Below are 19,130 nucleotides of genomic sequence, written 5' to 3'. Positions count from 1 at the left end.
GCCATCATTAAGGTTAACTATTTGAAGCATTTTCCACTGAAGCATAGTTTAGGATTCTTAGGTTAGTGATAAGTGATGAATGTAACATTTCTAATTTCTGGAGTTTTTCTCACCTTCTATTTCTCAAATGCTCTTTTTTGCTCTTTCTCTTTTTGTAGTAAAGATACCAGAAAAAGCCTTTATTCATTTGTGTGGGGCGTTCTGCTCCTGTTATCAGATAAAGAGCTGTGAGTAATTTTGTAATCTGTCCTACTATCAGAAAGCCCATTCTCAGATATCTCTTCAGCTGTGTTTAACAGTTTAGTATTTTCCCCTTGGGATTTGTTTCAATAAAAACATCCAGTAAAATCTTACTACAGATCCTTTGCTTTTCGGAGGACAAAATGAAGAAAGTGTTTTTATAAGCTGTAAAATGTAATTGAGAGAAAAATCACACGTGTGGCATTTGTAGCAGGAGGTGTGAGAACAGTGGGGAAAAAAACCCCAGCTAACTAATTGCATATCCAGGTATACATATTTCTTCTATGATTGTGTAAATTTGCACAAGTATATTTATGCAGGTTACTTATGTAGTTTTTAATTTCTGTAATAAATTATGTAGCTATAGGGAACCATAGAATTCATATTAAGGGCCTGTAGGGGCACCTCACTGGCTTAGTCGATAGAGCATGTGACTCTTGATTTGAGGGTTGTGAGTTCATACCCCACGTTTGGTATAGAAAGCCAGGTTCCTATACTCTAAGAATGTGATTGAGGACTTAGACATTCAGGATAATTTACTGAGCACCTACCAGCCATAATTCAAGACTCTGGCATAGCAGTAGAGAATAAAACAGACTAAGATCTCTAACAGTATAATACTCTGTTCTATATTGAGGAAGGCAAACAATAAATAAAATACATAAATAAAAATGTATTTGTGATGTGGTGATAAGAGCTGCAAGGAAGTGGAGTGGGGACTGTCAAGCATAAGGGGATGGAGTGGTAATTGAAAAATTCAGTAGTAGAGTTAGAGAAGGCTTCACTTTGAAGATGACCTTTGAACTAGAACCTGAAGGAGATAAGAGAATGAGCCATGTGAAAATCTGGAGCATGGCTTCTGCTTTGCACTTCTTGGGAACGCTATTTTCATTTTGTTGTCTCTGGAATTGTGCAGTGCATAGCCCGCACAGCTATACTTGGAGTCCCTCATTTTTTATGGGAAGTACTTGGACAGTGCCTGCCATAGTTCATTGCAGTCTCAAAGGGGACAGTGAAGGAGTGGCCCACATCCCTTGGTTTATGGTGTATGGAGGAAGCAAACCCATGGTATTTTCCTGCATTCAGTTGGTCCCATGTCCACATGCCATCCTTGATCAAGGTTCTTGCTCCATTCAGACAATTTTCCTTCTTATTTTCTACACTGTAAGCCTGGCCCAAAAGGATTTGTTGAGAGTAATACCCACAGCCTTTGTCTCAGATCCCTTCCATAGTAAATATTTGGAGACAGCAAAGGAGACAGTTGCTCATGGTATGCAGCCTCTGTTTGCTGAACACTTTTTTCTTGTCTCTCTCCTTTCTTTTCCCTTTCCAATGTTAAACCACTGTGTTGGATTTTCTTCCTCTTTTCTTCCTGCCCCTTTAAGCCCTGTCTATATCCTGTATCAAGATTTGCAAACAGGAAAAAAAAAAAAAAAAAAAAAAGGGAGGGGACCTGTCTGGCTTAGTCAGTGGAGCATGCAACTCAATCTCGGGGTTGTGAGTTTAAACCCCATGTGGGACGTAGAGATTATTAAAATAAAAAAATAAAAAAATTAAAAAAAAAGATTTGCAAACAGGTAACCTAAATGAATGAAACTAACCATTTCACTAGGGATGACAACGTGCTTAGAAAAAGCCGCACCTAGGGGCGCCTGGGTGGCGCAGTCGGTTAAGCGTCCGACTTCAGCCAGGTCACGATCTCGCGGTCCGGGAGTTCGAGCCCCGCGTCAGGCTCGGGGCTGATGGCTCGGAGCCTGGAGCCTGTTTCCGATTCTGTGTCTCCCTCTCTCTCTGCCCCTCCCCCGTTCATGCTCTGTCTCTCTCTGTCCAAAAATAAATAAATGTTGAAAAAAAAAATTAAAAAAAAAAAAAAAAAAGAGCCGCACCTAAAAGGAGGCAGCCAGCATTTGGCATCATCAGAGTTGCTGTGGATCCCAGTATGTGTCATGGGCCCATGTGGTGGTGTCTTTCAAATTTTGAAGAGAAACTAGAAACCTTGCAACTTTAAAGTGTTGACTCAGCATCTTTAAAACACTGCGCAGGATACAGAGACAAAAAGTCTGTGTGCCAGATTTGGCCTCTGGTGGTTCTGTTTACAATCCTTAGCCATGACTACACCTGCCAAGTGGTCCACTGTATCACCTTCAGGTGTTATATTCAGCAGCATGCATGGCCGAAGAGTCCCAGAGCCACTTGTGCCAAGTATTTTATCTTCTAGAGTTCTCAGATTTGTCCTCCCTCTGGAAAATTAGTTTAGCAATTAAAAAAAAAAAAAAAAAAAAAAAGGATAAGGGCACCTGGGTGGCTCAGTCAGTTGAGCATCCGACTTTGGCTCAGGTCATGATCTTGCAATTTGTGAGTTCAGGCCCTGCGTCACGCTCTGTGCTGACAGCTCAGAGCCTGGAGCCTGTTTCGGAATCTGTGTCTCTCTGTCTCTCTGCCATTCCCCTGCTCACACTCTGTCTCTCTCTCTTTCAAAAATAAACATTAAAAATTTTTTTAAATAAAAAAAGATATAATTTATCACCTATTGGCACATACTTATTTTTGTAAACTCATTAACCAGTATGCTTTCTATCAAGCTATGTATATTTGTAAACTAAAGGGCACTCTACTTTTTTCATTCTTAAAGTGAAACAATCTTTTTCTGAAACCTCAATTCATCGTAACTGTATGTATAGATTTCATTTCCAAGTTCTCATTCAGGATAAACTCCCTCTTTGGAATACTGGTGCTTTTGCTTTGTTTTGTTTTTTTTATATCTGCCTGAACTTCACTAGTTGTTATTTCTCTACCATTGAAATTCAAAACGTGTACTGCATTAGTTTCGAGTGCCCTTTAAAAGCCATCAGATCACTATTGCAATCTATTTTTCCAAAGGAATGAAAGCTCACAGGTTGTCCACTAACTTGTTTCCTTTAATCCTAAAATCTCAGTGAAATGCCCAGGCTAGTGGTCTTCAGGAAGGCCATTGTGTTAGAACGGAAGATTATGTACTGTATTTCTTCCTACTATTTTAAATGCAAATATAATATATCGTGAAACAGTGCACATATTAATATCAGTGGCTTTTTCCTGTTTTGAAGTGATCCTATATTCCCTGATAGTTGGATCTAAAATCCCAGTCCAATTTTGAAGTTGCACATAAGAAAACAGAATTGACTTGGAGGAACTGGAAAGTACTGCAATTGTTTCATAAGACCATGGGTTGTTTGTGATTTTTTAACATTTTGTTGAAAATACCGAAAAGCATTCAGAGCTGGAGACCTTTGAAATATAGTTGACCCTTGAACAACACAGGGGTTCGGGGCACAGACCCCCTGCACAGTCAAAAATCTGTGTATCTTTTGACTCCCCCAGAACTTAACTACTAATAGCCTACTGTTGACTGGAAGCCTTACCAATAACAGTTGGTTAACACATTATGTTACATGTACTATATACTGTATTCTTAAAATAAAGTGAAGAAATGTTATTAAGAAAATGGTAAGGAAGAGGAAATACATTTACAGTACTGTGTTGTATAAGTGGACCCGTGCATTCCCAACTCATGTTATTGGAGGGTCAACTGTAATGTAGTTTTCACAAGGCAGAGAGAGAGGTAGAGTAAATTTGTTTAACAGAAGGCAGGTTGTCTCCTTTGAAGTCTAATCATGTGAGAAAGGAAAATCCAGCCAAGTTTGGGGTCCACAAGACAATTCAAACTATCTTTAAAAATAAGTTTTGCCTTTTCTTGAGACCACTGTGTGTTTAGACCAACATTTTAGCTCTTAAAATTTAAACCTAGGAGTCTTTTAAAGGAAATTTAATCCATGTGTTTTTGATTCACTAAATCCTAAATCATTACCCATAAACTGTATGTCTCTCTAAGCTCTTTGATGTCTAAGAAATCTTTGAAGCCATGTAAGGCCTTTTTTGTTCCAGAAGAATAGGAAGTTGGTTTTTGCTAAGGGTCAGTAAACAGCATCTTCAAATATCTGAATTAGGTCTAAAATCTCATAACCGTAACAGAATGAATATTTGAACGAGTGCTAATACAGTTTTCTGATGCAATGTGAAAAATGTAAGTACTTTTAAAGACCCAGTAGTATTCAGTTGTAATCCTTACTAACCCCAAGGAAAATATTTTGCCAGCACTCCTCTTTCTATTGTAAAAAAAAAAAGTAAGGTCCAAATATTTATTATTTTATCCTAACACACAGTAGGTACTCAGTAACACTTTTGTTGAATGTTAACTGAATGACGTTTTCTTCTGCGTAGAACCTTCCAGCTAATGTCAATCTTTCTATTCAGTATCAGTATCCATCTGTCATGTCTCAGAATAAATCTATTCTGAGTCAGTGACCTGGTTCAACAAATTTTTAAAATAAGCCATCAAACTAAATATATGACATTTATTGAAATTCATTCTGTACCATGAAGCAACTGCCTTGCAAAGAGTGCTGAAAATAGGAAGGCATTTCTAGGCTAATTAGATTAAATATTCAGTTGTTACCATATGCTTTCTGAAAATTGATTTTTTTCCCCCTTTTACTGTTCCTGCCATTCTTCCTCCCACCTTGACATGCTTACTGACTGAAAACTATGCATAGAAAAGGGCAGGTCATTTGTATCTATAAGCAAGTTCAAACAGGTTTAGAAAATGTAATGCTATAATCCTAAGTTGCCATAATGTAGAAGGGAAGAGTTTTTCAACAATAATGAGGGTGTTAGGTTTTGCTCCAGATTATATAGATGACACATATTTAAACTCTATTGTGTGGAGAAAAACACCTCTTACTGTACTTAGACTTCCTGTTTTTGAGTGTATATTTTCTAGTAACTAGACTTCCCATATGGACTCAGCACAAATATGTAGCTTTACGTGAAGTTGAAATGCACATGATTAGAGTACTGATGGCTGTGGAGACAGCAAGTCCTTCTCTCTAAAAGAAAGAAAGTAGTATTTAGAAGAAGGCAGAGTACTGAAACATGGGCACTGAGATCTTTCTTGATACCATGTTGTGAATTTCTAACTACTCCTCACATTTTGTCCTCAGAAAACATTGGGGTGACAGAATTTGGTGATTTCTTGTATCTTGGTGGAGAGAAAAAGGAAAATTGTGCTATTATGGTCTTTACATAGAGGTTCTTTTAGGTGAACCTGAAGGTTTACTGAATGCATATTCATTCCATCATTAAACTTGTTTTGAAACTTAATTATGGATAGTACTATATAAGGAGTAATTTATTTATATGGCTTATATGGTCATATATATAGAAAGAGACATGCTTAATTTCTATTTCAATGGTTGATCAAACCATTAGTAATAATCGTATATCAATATGTGCACGTTCATTTTTAGATGCTCTTTAAAACTCTACAAGTTCTCATAATTTGATGAGCCTTTATATTTGTATACTTGGAAAACTGTAGTTCAAGTTAAGAAGGTTTTTGTGATAACTCTCATGCAACAGATAGAGAAAAGAAATAATGAAGGAGAAGAGCTGGAAGTTTATTGTTTTTGTTTTGTTTTGTTTTGTTTTGTTTTGTTTTGTTTTGTTTTGTTTTGAGAGAGAGAGAGACAGCACCAGTGGGGGAAGAGCAGAGAGAGAGGGAAAGAATCCCAAGCAGGCTCAGCACTGTCAGCATGGAGCCCAATGCAGGGCTCCAACTCATGAACCCATGAGATCATGACCTGAGCTGAAACCAAGAGTCAGATGTTTGGGGCGCCTGGGTGGCGCAGTCGGTTAAGCGTCCGACTTCAGCCAGGTCACGATCTCACGGTCCGTGAGTTTGAGCCCCGCGTCGGGCTCTGGGCTGATGGCTCAGAGCCTGGAGCCTGTTTCTGATTCTGTGTCTCCCTCTCTCTCTGCCCCTCCCCCGTTCATGCTCTGTCTCTCTCTGTCCCAAAAAAATAAATAAACGTTAAAAAAAAAAAAAAAAATTTAAAAAAAAAAAAAAAAAAAAAAGAGTCAGATGTTTAACCCACTGAGCCACCCATGTGCCCCAAAACCTGGAAGTTTTAATGGGTGTTGGATCAGTGAGGTTACAAGAGGGGAGAGAAGGGTGGATACACTGCTGGGTCACGGGCTTGGGTGCAGTGCTGGTTGTGAGGAGAGTGTCACATTAGGAATCAGGCTGCTGCCTTCTGAATAGGAAAAAGGCTGGGCACAACTGAGTGGGGAATCCAGGAATACTCACAGTAAAATGGTAGGACATGTGATAGGTAAGCAAAGTCTGAACTTCCTCTGTCACATGTGGTTTGATTCTAGGAGAAGTGAGGCTATCATTTGCCCAATCCTAGATCAGAACTCTTAGTCTGTTCTACCCTCAGATACCAATAAGAATAGCAAGGATACGTAGCAGGAAGTAGAAGGAACTTTTATTCTGAGTGTTGGAGACATGCTCTAAGCATTCTATTAGCTACTTGCAGACACTACAAATGAAATTCTGTATTCTCAGAAGAATTCATAGTTTTAAAACCAAACTTACAAGTATTTTACATGATGTTCATGACCAGAATTTTCTAGCATATCAGCTCATTATAATGCATCAGTTACTCTTGGGATCAAAGCTTATGGCCTTCGAAATTATATCCATAACTATTCTCCCTTGGAATACCATCTGCTGTGGATATATATTAGCTTTACTTTCAGATATTATCTTGAGGCCATTTCTTTGGGCTTTGATTACACAGAGTTCATGCTGGAGTGTATGTAATAATTACATTTGTTATGTTCTAAACACGAACTCAGACAGTGGTCTAAAGATTTGAGGAAAGCTCCTATCAAGGTCTGCCTTCACTTTTTGTCTTTTTCCTCCTCTGAGAGACTGAAGTGAGTAGATGTCACCTTACTCTGGTCTCATATTCAGACAGAACCCCTTCAGCTGCTGCTACACTGTCCAAGGTGAGTTCATGGACTGACCGTTGTCTAGTTAAGATAGAGACACCAGACAAATAGAATCGTTTAGGGCCTACATGAACCTTTGGGCTTAAAATATTATTACCCTAGCTGTTTTTTTTTTTTTTTTTTAAGTGCTATTGAATTATATAAAGAAGCACCCAAAGTAAAGCTTGTTGACAGAAAAAGTGTCTTCCTAAAAGAAATAAATACACATTTTGGATTTTTCAGAAATTCACTTTCTGTCATGTCAAAATTAAGCTACTTCTAAACTGTACTTCAGTTTTACTAACACATACTTGGATTGTTCATTGAAATCTATATGTCAGAATTCAATTGTTTTAAACACTCTTCTGCTCTTCAAAAAGCTTACAAAAAAGATTGTTCTTTAAATCACCAGAAGAGTGCAGATAAAACCCCAGTTTCACTAACGACAATGAAATGTGACAGCCCTTGAGTCTATGTCATAAGTTGATTAATTACTTTCCAAATGTTATTAAAGATTCTGAATGAGTAACTAGAGTGGTATTTAAGATCAAGCCTCCCTCACAATTCCTAAATGGGTTTTAATTTTCACAGTTAGATGATCATTATATCTGATTCATTTCTTTAACATCTTCAGATTGTTGGTTTTATTGAAAAGAGAACAGAGTGTCTGTTTCAGTGTGTTTTCTTTTCTCTGAAATTATTCCTTGTAGATTTTAATAAAACTGGTTTTGAAATAAAAATAATTAAATGCTAGCATTGCCCTTTAATAAAGGCCCATATATCTGAGGAGTTATGTAAACATTATAAGAATTCACTACCAACATCATGATTATGGAACCATTTAATTCCCAAATCTATCTTGCTGACTGCTTGGACACTCAACTGAAATCAGCATTGTGCATTAGGATTAGTATCACCTCAAGAGAACTTTTGTTTTGGTCATTGCCCATTTTCCCCCATTCCCACAATGATTCCAAACTTTCTTTCTTTTGCTTCCTTTACTCTCAGTGTAATATCTCCCTTTATGGTTTGGAGAGTAAACAGAAGCCCAGATGGTTTCCATATACCCGTTATTACCTCCCTGCTTCTGTCTCAAATGATAAAATGGTCTTTTCACCCTGTGGTCTTGATTCTATTCTCCCACATCTTTGAGCACCTTGCTTCATCTGTCCCACCCTCCCTGCCCACCCTTACCATCTTTTAAAATCTCCCTCACTGTTTTCATTCAGCCCTTACTCAACTTGCTGCTGCTTCTAGAAAAAAAAAAAAAAAAAATCCAGACATTCTGATAGGGTTTTTACTATACATTTACCTTAAGTATTTATCTTAAGTATTCACTTCTATTTCTGCCTTATCCTTTAAATAAAAAATTCTTGAAAATAATTTCTAACTCAGTGTCTCTATTCTCATTCATTAATTCATTCCACTCAAGCAGTCTGTTCCCATCTACCAAGAAGATGTCTTCACTCTAATAACCAGCAACTTCCTCATAGTGAAATCTGATGGACACTTGTTTTTATCCCAGTTGACCCCCCTGTGAGATTTGACACCATACATATTGCTCCTCCTTTTTGAAATTTCTAGCTTCTGAAATACCACTCAAACTTTTCTTTTTAGAGTTTAGATTTCAACTTTATATCTAAAGCTTGAATTCCTTCTTTCTGCATACTGAACATGCCCGTATGTGATCTTACTTACCTCCATTACTTCAAATACACTGATGGACCAATGATTCACAATTGTCATGTCTGACTCTCTCTGCTCTAGACCACCATGCCCATTTATTACCTACCTTATAGACACTTGCACTTGAATGACCAACAGATACCTCAGAGTTATTAACTGAACTATTTTTTTGCCCCATAACTTTTCTCTGCCTATTTATCTTACCTTTGTTTTTGACACCAAGATAGATATTTTTTAGTCATCCCTGACTTCTGATTCTTCCCCTATGATCAAAATCCATGTTAGATCATTGTCACATAAACTTTATCTCTTTAATATCTTTATAATCTAGTCTTTTATTCTGTTATATCCATACTGCCAGAGTCTTTGTACAGGGTCATTCTTTACTAATTCATTTCATTATCCATTCTTCAACAAATCCTTGCCAAGTGCTGTGTACTGCTAGGGGATAAAAATGGAGCTTTTAGTCTAGTGGGAGTTACAAACAAGTAAATTACAACTCAACATAATAAAGTGTAACTAAGGATAAGGCAGGTTTGATATGTGAGCACATGGAACAGTTTCTACTCTTTCTAGAGGGTGAGAGAGACAACAGAGAAGGCTTCCTGAAAGAAGTGTCACCTACAATGAGACTTGAAGAGAGAGTTAGTTAATCAGGTGAAGGTGAGGACAAAAGTGTTCCATAGAGAGGGATCCATATGTGCTGAGACCCAGAGTGGAGAGCTCATGGCCTACTTCAGCAACTTGCAGAAGGGGAAAATAGAGCCTAGATTTCTAGGGGGACAATGGCAAAAGGCAAGGCTGGAGAGTTAAGCAGAAGCCAAATCATGAATGGTTTTTAACATGTGCTAAGGAGTTGAACTGCTTTTTTTTTAAGTTATTTATTTTGAGAGAGAGTACACACACACACACACACACACACGGGTAAGAGGGATAGAGGGAGAGGGAGAGAGAGAATCCCAAGCAGGCTCCACACTGTCAGCACAGAGCCCTACATGGGGCTCAAACTCACAAACTGTAAGATCATGATCTAAGCCGAGAGCAAGAGTTTGACGCTTAACCAACTGAGCCACCCAGTGCCCCAGGAGTCGAACTGTTTTTTTTAATTGTTTTATTTTTCTTAATGTTTATTTTTCAGAGGGGTTGGGGAGGAGCATAGAGAGAGAGGGAGACACAGAATCCAAAGAGGGCTTCAGGCTCTGAGCTGTCAGCACAGAGCCCGACATAGGGCTCGAACCCACAGACTGTGAGATCATGACCTGAGCCAAAGTCGGATGCTAAACCAGCTGAGCCACCCAGCCGCCACAAGTTGAACTGTTTTTAAACAGCAAAGTGACATAATCAGGTTGTCGTTTTAGAAAGATATCTCTGGTACATTGGGTAATGGATGATCAGGGGCAAGAATAGAACAGGAATACCAGGTAGGAAGCTGTTGTAATCCAGGCAAGAAGTGATACCACCTTAAACTGTGAGTGGAAGCAGATGAACATGTTTAAAACACCTATGGAGTCAAGGGTGATGTCCTGGAAAAGTGGGAATGTTAGGCATTGAGATAGGATTTGAAGTGGTAAAATAAGTTTTCATGGGAAGAACATCTGACTGTTTCTTCTTAGTCTACTTTTCTCATTCACCTTCTTCTCCTCAGCCTCCTGGTTTGGTGTGCCTCAGCAGACAGGCTTCCTCTGCATTCTCTACACTCCTTTCCTTGGTGGTCTCATTCAATCTCATGGCTTTTCATACCACCATTGTTACACAGACAATTTCCCAATTTAAATCTCTAGTACAGACCTTTCTTCCCTAAAAAGTATCTCAAACATGAACAGAACTAAAGTGCCTGATTGTCATACATTTCTGCCAGGCTTGGTCCACCCACCAGCTTCTTACTCCATGGCAGTAAGTGGCAAAATCATTGTCCCTGTTACAAAAACCAAAATATTTGGAGTATTCATGATTCCTTTTTTCTTGCACACTTTATCTCCAACTCCTTTACCAAATCTTCATAGCTCTGTCTTCAAAATATAACCAGAATTCAGCTACCTCTCATCACTCACTCCTTCCTCTCTAGCCCAAGCTACCGCCATCACTCACCCGGACTACTACAACAGTCTCCCAACTGATTTCATTTCTCCATTTTTGCCCTATCCCATCCCCCTGCCACCACCAGTCTTACACACACACACACAGTCAAGGTGATTCCATTCAAATATATTTACTGCCTTGCTCAACACCCACATTCACTCCAGTAAAAGACCCAGTCTCACAGTGGCCTACAAGGCCCTGTATGGTCTGATTCTTTGTCCACTCTGATCTCATCTCCCCATCACCAGAGTCCAGTGTTATTAACAAATAAGACACATCAGGCATGCTTTCAGTTTGGTCCCTCTTGCCTCTGCAAGAAAAAAAGAAATCTCTTCACATCTCAGATGGCTAATTCCTGTCCTTCAACTCTTTCCTTAAAAGCTACCTCCTCAATTTTTCAAAGCCACAGACCTTTCCCACCACCTTCCTTCTCTCTCTCTCTCTCTCTCTCTCTCTCTCTGTCTTTCCAGTAGCGCTCAACACTCCTCACGTTGTAACACACATGTATAATTTGTTTTCTGTATCTAACTGCTAGAAAGTAAGTTTCATAAAAGCAGGATTGTTTATTTTGTTTACTGATGTACCCCCACCCCACCCTAAGTACCTCACACATATTAAGGCCTTAATTAATATTTGTCAGATTTAAATAGCTTAAATCTGTCTTAAATAGCTGTTGGACATAACAAAACTCATGCTTGAGAGATGGATTTATGGACTCTGGAGATAAAGAGATGAAGATACAGATCAGGGAATCTTCACTGTTGTCAGTCTTTATCTTCAATTGCCTGGACAGATGCAGTGACCTTCTGTTGTGTCTTTTGGCATCTAGCTTTTTTCCACTCCAATCCACTCACCACATTGTTACCAAAATTGTCTAATATGTGTAATTACAAGTATTATGCTCATTTCCATCTCCTGCTTAAAACCTTCCAGTGACTCTTTACTACAGATAAACTACAGATCCCTCAACAGGATGTATAAGGCTTTCTATGATGTGGCCCTGGACTAATCTTTCAGTTTCGTCCATACCCAGCCCAGCCCACATAGTCTCTGTGCCAACTTCCTGAACAGCCCTGCACATTCTTCTCTAGGTGCCTGTGTGTGTGTGTCCTGCCTGTCCCCTGCCTCCACTGTGCCTAAGCAACTCCTAACCTGCAAGACCCAGCTCAAGTATTATCTCCATGCTAACATACAACTTGGCTCTGCCTCTCGGCTACAATTAGCTGTTTGTCCCTCTGTGTTCCTTTAGCAATGTGCACCTGTCTTCATAGCACTTTATAGCACAGTGGGGTGGGAGGCTGGGACTGCCAGTCAGTGAGCAACACTGATATGGTTGAAATGTTTTTGTTTTTGTTTTTGTTTTTGTTTTGTCTTGTCCTCTCCTTTCTCTTTCTGTTTCTTTCTCCCTCAAACACACACACACAACTCCCCGTTACACACAAACACAAATGCCCTGGATTATTTTTCCTTGAATTGATCAGTTATATAAACACAATCCTGAGCACAGTTGTTTTTAAGTTGTGCTAATGTCCTCACCTTTTGGTTTATTGATTTTTCAAGGATCCAAAGTATTTACTGAGTTTTAGAAATTGAGTTTTGTACCTACGTACTTATTTTCTGTACTGTTCTGTTTTTTACAAGGATAGCTTTTGCTTGACATTCTCTATCCCTTTAAAAGTATTTTAAGATTTTTACAGAAAGTTTATTTGGCTCTTTTATTCTCTGATTATATATTGAACTCAATGTAGTGATATTTATATGCTTTTAATTTTTCTCCCAACATTGTTAATTGCATTATGTTCAGCCAAGGAATCCACATCTATATAAAATGTGATAGGTTTGGCTATTCCTTCCATTCATAGTATTTTTATGATTTCTAAAAGTTTTTTCTACTTTTCCTGAAAAAGACTATGTTATATACTGACAAAATTTATCTTGAAAAAGGTCCCTAGTTCATTCCCCTGGGAGAGAATCTACTTGCTAACTTTGATTTCCAAGAAAAGTACTCAGGTATGAGCAAAATAAAATTCAGACCTACCCGAAGAACTTAGTGAAATTAGTGTTACAGAGTAATGCCCACATCACATGGATTTGACTGTATATTTCCAGTTTAGGCACCCCCATGCCTCTCCCATTGTCTCTCTTTCCCTAGGTGCTGGTTCCTCTTTACCTGACAGCCACCAGGACACAAATGGGATCTACTCACCACCACCATTTCTCATAACCATTTGATTTCTGCTTTAGGTAACACCACAGGAGGTTTCATCAGTTATATAGACCCAATTCTGAGCACAACTCCCCACACTTGGAATTCACCATGCCTTATGCTAGGGACATTTTCAAACACTGAGGAAGGGAAATATGTCTGATTCATTAATGAGTAATGTACCAGCTTCCTTTCTAACTGGTCTCCCTTTAGTGCTTCACATTCTGACTATTCAGTCAGGTTTATCGTATTCCAACCCTGTGCTTGAATACAACTGGAAAAAGTTGCTAAGCTTATTTTATTTTAACTTACATGCTTAGGAAGATGTTTCTCAAGTGAGATTTGTACTTTCTCATTATTCACTGTCCCCAGATTAATTGAAGAAAACCTGGTAGCACTTCTGCACAATCTAAACTATAAAATTACACCTATCCATTAGGCCAAAAATTATTTTTAAGTACTTTTATAGGATTTCAAGCTTCTTAGCACTTTCTTAACAGTGAAAGTTCAGTGTTCACATTTTCAAGGGTAATGAAATGTTCTTGTCTGACTTACAACTTATTAATGAGACAAAAGCCCTTCCAATCATTCAGAACTCTGACAATTCAATGTATTTTCTCAATAGGACTTTTTATAGTATGTACAATGTTAAAACAAATGTCCATTTATTCTTCTTTCCCAGAACTTGAATACTTTCAGCAATTCTTAAAAGGACAAAGATGTTTACTAACAGATTATGAATGTATGAAGGATAATCTTGAGAATATAATGAAATTCTATTCTTTTATCTGTATTCTTACCAGATCAGATTTGGACAATGGTCTCAGTCATATGTTACAACTAGAAAATGCACAGTTGGCTTTTTCTAACGCTATAATTCTATGATTTTCAACTTTAAAAATGTTTTTTGGAAGAAGAAAGGATGCAGTATTGGATAAGGATCTGAATAAAAGCACTATTTAGGTCTTTTTCAAAGAAATAACATTTGTGTAGTAATCAAGCCTCAATGTTTAGAGGAGCCCCTAAGACATTAATTAATTATGTGAAAATTATTATTGCACCAAGTTTAGTCTAACTTGTTTTCTCCTATAGCCACCTATATGTGATTTTTAGTAAGCTTTTTTGTTATAAATTAAGTATACAAATCAATCTAAAGATACTTTCTTTGTTCTAGAAATTTTGTGTCAATGACAGATTGCCTTATATAGTATAACTTTTCTCCACAAGCACACAAATCTTTTCCTTGATTTTAATTAAAAAAAAAGAATTTTTACTCCCTTTCACATAATTATATCTTCGCATGATATTTAAAATCACCCGTTAGGAGCAGTTTACTGTGTAAAGTTTACTGTACAAATAAAGTTTATTGTGTACAGATAATCACTTTGAAAACAGCATGTTTTAGACACATAACAAAACAACAGAAACAAAATAATCATATGCAGTTATGCAACATATATGTGCTATAAAAACCTTAAAAATACTGTTCTACTCCAATAGATAAATATATTTGGCCAAAATCTTTTCAATCTGAATTCTGTTAGTAAAAAGGGTAGCTGTTCCCTGATTTTTCTCCATTTGCTTACAACTAGGATTGTCACATAAAATATATTCATGGAGGGGTGCCTGGGTGGCTCAGTCAGTTGAGTGTCCGACTTTGGCTCAGGTCATGATCTCATGGTTCTTGGGTTCAAGCCCTGCATTGGGGTCTGTGCTGACAGCTCAGACAGAGCCTGGAGCCTGCTTCAGATTCTGTCTGTCTCTCTCTCTGTCTCTCTCTCTCTCTCTCAAAAATAAACATTAAAAAATTTTTTAAAATATATTCATGGGACTTATTTATACTAAAAAGTATTCATTATTATCTGAAATTCAAATTTAACTGGGAATCCTGTATCTTTATTTGCTAAAACTTCAGTGATGGTGTGGGTTTACTCTTCTTTAAAGTGGTAAAGTAATTTTTCCTTTTTTGTTGTTCTTCCTTAGAGTGGAAGACTTTTACCATGGTCTTTGTCTTGGAGGGCAACTTAAGAGCGACTTCAGGAACTTGACAGGTTTAGAGAAAAACCACAAATGGCCAAAGTGTGGGAAAATAAGAAATAACAGTATTTAAACTGAGAGGATTAAGGTGATGAAATAGTCACCAAGCATTTGGAGTGGGCTCACCCACTAGACTGTGCCAAGTTCCTCATTTTTGATGAAGGCAGGCAAAAACTGGCTAACACACAACTTAGGATAAGCATGATAGCCACGTTTATTGAATGCCAATGTATGCTGCATGAGTGAATGCCAGTGTCTCATGATTTATCTTTAACCTTCATGGCCAACCCACAAGATGTGTATCATTATCCCGATGCTTTAGATAGAAACTGACACTTACAGTCGTAAGGTATGTAAGTGGTAAAGCCCAGATTCACATCACATCAAATTCTGACACCAAAGCCCATACTCTCTCCACTACACTTCACCTCTTTTCTAGTAGGTTTTATGAACTGTTGGGAAGACTTTTGTCAAACAAAAGAGTTTGTAAATATCAGACATAGGATTGACCCCTGAGTATTCAGATCATTTAAATATGGTCATATTATAGAGAAATTGGATAGGCTGAAAAATCCTCAAGATTTCTTCTGTCCTCAACTTACTGTTAAAAATCATTGTCAAAGTAGTATCTGACTACATTAGATGGGATTTTTGACATGGCATATTGTTTTATCTTTCTAAAGTCAATTTAGGCTTTTTTGATGCTCATAACACTAGTAAATCTTTAGGTATAAGAATCCAATGTTCAACAAAGAATGTTTTAAAATTTGCTTGCTCAACAGCCTGGTAGATCCACTCACTTTTCAATTTAGGTTATACACTTAGATTTTTAGCATTTATCTTTCTGTCTTCAAGTCCACAGACTGTATACTTTTTTGAGAGTGGGAACTCTCAGTATCTAGATAAGTGCATGGTGTCCAATGGATGTTGACAAACATTTGACTAATATTGTGTAATATAATATGATTCATATACAGTGAATGTTTATAAATACAGTATTTTAAATGACATCAGGAATCTCCTATTAGAATCTCTTAACTTTGCTTTTATGGGCCTACTTTTTAAAAATTTTTTTTTTCAACGTTTATTTATTTTTGGGACAGAGAGAGACAGAGCATGAACGGGGGAGGGGCAGAGAGAGAGGGAGACACAGAATCGGAAACAGGCTCCAGGCTCTGAACCATCAGCCCAGAGCCCGACGCGGGGCTCGAACTCACGGACCGCGAGATCGTGACCTGGCTGAAGTCGGACGCTTAACCGACTGCGCCACCCAGGCGTATGGGCCTACTTTTAAAGTTAATAGAAATAATATAAGTGTGGAGAAGGCTAAGAATTTTTCTTAGGATTTCACTCTGGCAAGTCCTCCTGGAGATTTAGCTATGACTGTTTTTTATGGCTGCAATTTCCTTAATATGGGGCCTTGGCCATTTTCCATCATCGTAAATCCCTTTTATATACTTAAAAGCAGGATTGAAATGTTTTCTGCTTTTTATATCTTGCCTCTTCACTTAGATACATTATTTCTGTCTTGAGGTTATATTATGTAAATATAGAAAAAATTTGGAATTATATGGCAGGAAAAAACTAGTATACCACCTCAGAAGTTTTAACTAATAAATGTGTTTCTAAATCCAAGTGAAATATTTAAATTTTTTAAACGTTTATTTACTTTTGAGAAAGAGTGAGAGACAGCCAGTGCACCTGTGGGGGAGGGGCAGAGAGAGGGAGACACAGAATCTGAAGCAGGCTGCAGGTTCTAATTTGTCAGCACTGAGCCTGATGCAGGGCTGGAACCCACAGACCATGAGATCATGACCTGAACTGAAGTCGGACACTTAACCAACTGAGCCACCCAGACGCCCCATCAGAGTGAAATATTTAATTATTCAAGTAAATAAGGAAACCATCTTTGTTCTTTGTTCTAATTACTGTAATATTTTACTTAAAATTGCTTTTATGCACTTGACTTTGTGTTTGAATTCAGAGGTTTGTAGTTTTTTCAACTGGACATTGGTGAGGACTTATTTAGGAGCAAGGAATAAAAGAATCGCAATGAAACTGCTGATGGAAAAAAAGAGAGAGAGAAAGGAAGAAAGATTTCACTGGTTTCCATTAGTTTTACACATGGTGGGCACAGAGGCTTGAACAATAACACCGAGAACTTCCCTTTCTCCGTGTCTGGGTTCTCCTGTCACATGGGTCAGTTTCATGTTCAGTCAGGCTTTCTCCACATAATGGATGCCAAAGTTGGGCATTAGATGCCCTAAGTTAACATCATTTTTAGTGCTTGTGATCTTTGAAAGAGAGAGGTCCTCTCCCAGTATCTGTATTAAATCTTAAAAAGACTCTGATTGGTCTTGCTTTGGTCATGTGCTTATCCTGACCAAGCTCTGCATCAAAGGAAAAGTTCATTGAAAGGCCAGCTTGGTCTGCAAGCTCACCTTGTGGTAAGGAGGTAAGCCATGTGATGACAGCCCCATTAGATAGAAGGGGGAGGGTTTTCAAACGAGTTGCCAGTAGTAGAGACATTGAGAACTGGGTAGGTAAAAACAAATGTTTACCAAAATATTGTGCTTTTGAATAAAAATATTTTCTAGGAAATGCAAATAATTTAAAACAGCTCAAATAAGCACGATACATGTTTTAAAAAATTAGAAACAAGAACTATGTTGCATGTTTAGTACATTTTACATAATATTTTATCTTCTATGAATCTCAGTTTCATTATCTGAAAACACAGGAATAATGCTTACCTTATAATTATGCAGACTCGAGGTGGGATGTAACTGACTGTACCTTGTAAACTATATAGTGCTATTTATGTAATTGTAAATTATTACGATTTTAAGAAAATCAGTTCCTAAAGAAAGCAAAGTTATCTCTGTCAAAGTCTAGAAAATTTCTCTTACAAATGTATTCCATTACACCTGTGGTATTTTTTCCTGAGATATCAGTGCTTGAATACAACACACATGTGCTTTGTGATCGGTTTTTGTTGATGAGGAGGACAGTAATGACAACAGCAGTAATAGTGATAGGCACAGGTGGCAACTCAATAAATTCTTCGAGAATTAAATATATTTCTGGGGAATGAAAAACCAATGTAAGTTAGTTTAATGAGAAAACTAGAGGCAGATAGATGGCAGACATAGTGGAGTAGTTTGTCTTAAGTTTAGGCTGAGCTGGTATTCCTAGCTAACAGAGTAATCTCTTTAGAGGAAATACTCCTAAATACCAAGAGTTTAATAGCCAAGGTGCCATTCAGATAATTACTCCCAGGAAATGTTTTGCCAGTGAGATTATCTTAACTATCAACTGAAAAGAAATAAAGAAATGTTTTATGGATGATTCATTTTCACCTGCTATGTGTACAACATGGTAACAGAATGAATTAGTCAATCTGTTTGAATCATCTTTACGTGTTCCTTTTAGTAAGGAGCTCAAAGTTGGTTAGATGGCTAGCACTATTTTAGAAAGAAAGAATAAACAGAAACAGTAAAAAAGTCATTCTATATTGAAAGCCTGATCCAGGCACATCATAGGAATAAATGTATCAAGACAAAAATGTATGAAAAATGAAAGTATTTCTGGAATCACTACCAATATAAATATTAAAATTGCTCACACATCCCGATCTGGCAGATTATATAGATAGAAAAGAAAAAGCAATATATGCCAATGCAATAGCATTGAAGTAGAATGTAATTGTAAAAAAAACAATCTCAGAGTTGAAAATTATTACAGTTAGAAAATAACTTTTGGAGGTCATTAGTTCAGCCCAGGAGTGTGCTTATAAATATTTCATAATCTTCAGGGAAGGAAAAAAGCCCTGATTTGTAATGTTTGCCAATTTCTGTGGTGTAAATACTCCACCCAAGGTGGATTTCAAGATAGGTCACTAACTCAGAGTTGGGAAGAGATGCACGCAATAGGCTGTCATGAGACAGAGGGCTCCAGCACATGAGGAGTTCAACACTATCGTTTTGCAAATAAGAAAGCAGCTGAGGCC

The 19,130-nt window shown here is 37.6% G+C and overlaps 1 protein-coding gene across 4 annotated transcripts in view; it reads left to right on the top strand.

The window, feature by feature from the left end:
- MET (MET proto-oncogene, receptor tyrosine kinase) overlaps positions 1-19,130 on the top strand; it is a 113,664-nt gene that overhangs the window by 3,876 nt on the left and 90,658 nt on the right. For 2 of the 4 annotated variants that reach the window (XM_086691879.1, XM_086691873.1), the window contains exon 3: positions 7,054-7,131. The exons of the other annotated variants lie outside the window; for them this stretch is intronic. In XM_086691879.1, coding sequence (XP_086548005.1) covers positions 7,068-7,131 — 64 coding nt within the window. In that variant the 5' untranslated portion in view covers positions 7,054-7,067. The remainder of the gene's footprint in view (positions 1-7,053; positions 7,132-19,130) is intronic. 4 annotated transcript variants of the gene reach the window in all.

Source organism: Puma concolor, chromosome A2 (genome assembly GCF_028749965.1).
Source record: "Puma concolor isolate L17-30 chromosome A2, mPumCon1.1.hap2, whole genome shotgun sequence".
NCBI lineage: Eukaryota > Metazoa > Chordata > Mammalia > Carnivora > Felidae > Puma > Puma concolor.
Note: the sequence above shows the minus strand (reverse complement) of the source record. Positions and strands in the feature narration are given on the sequence as shown.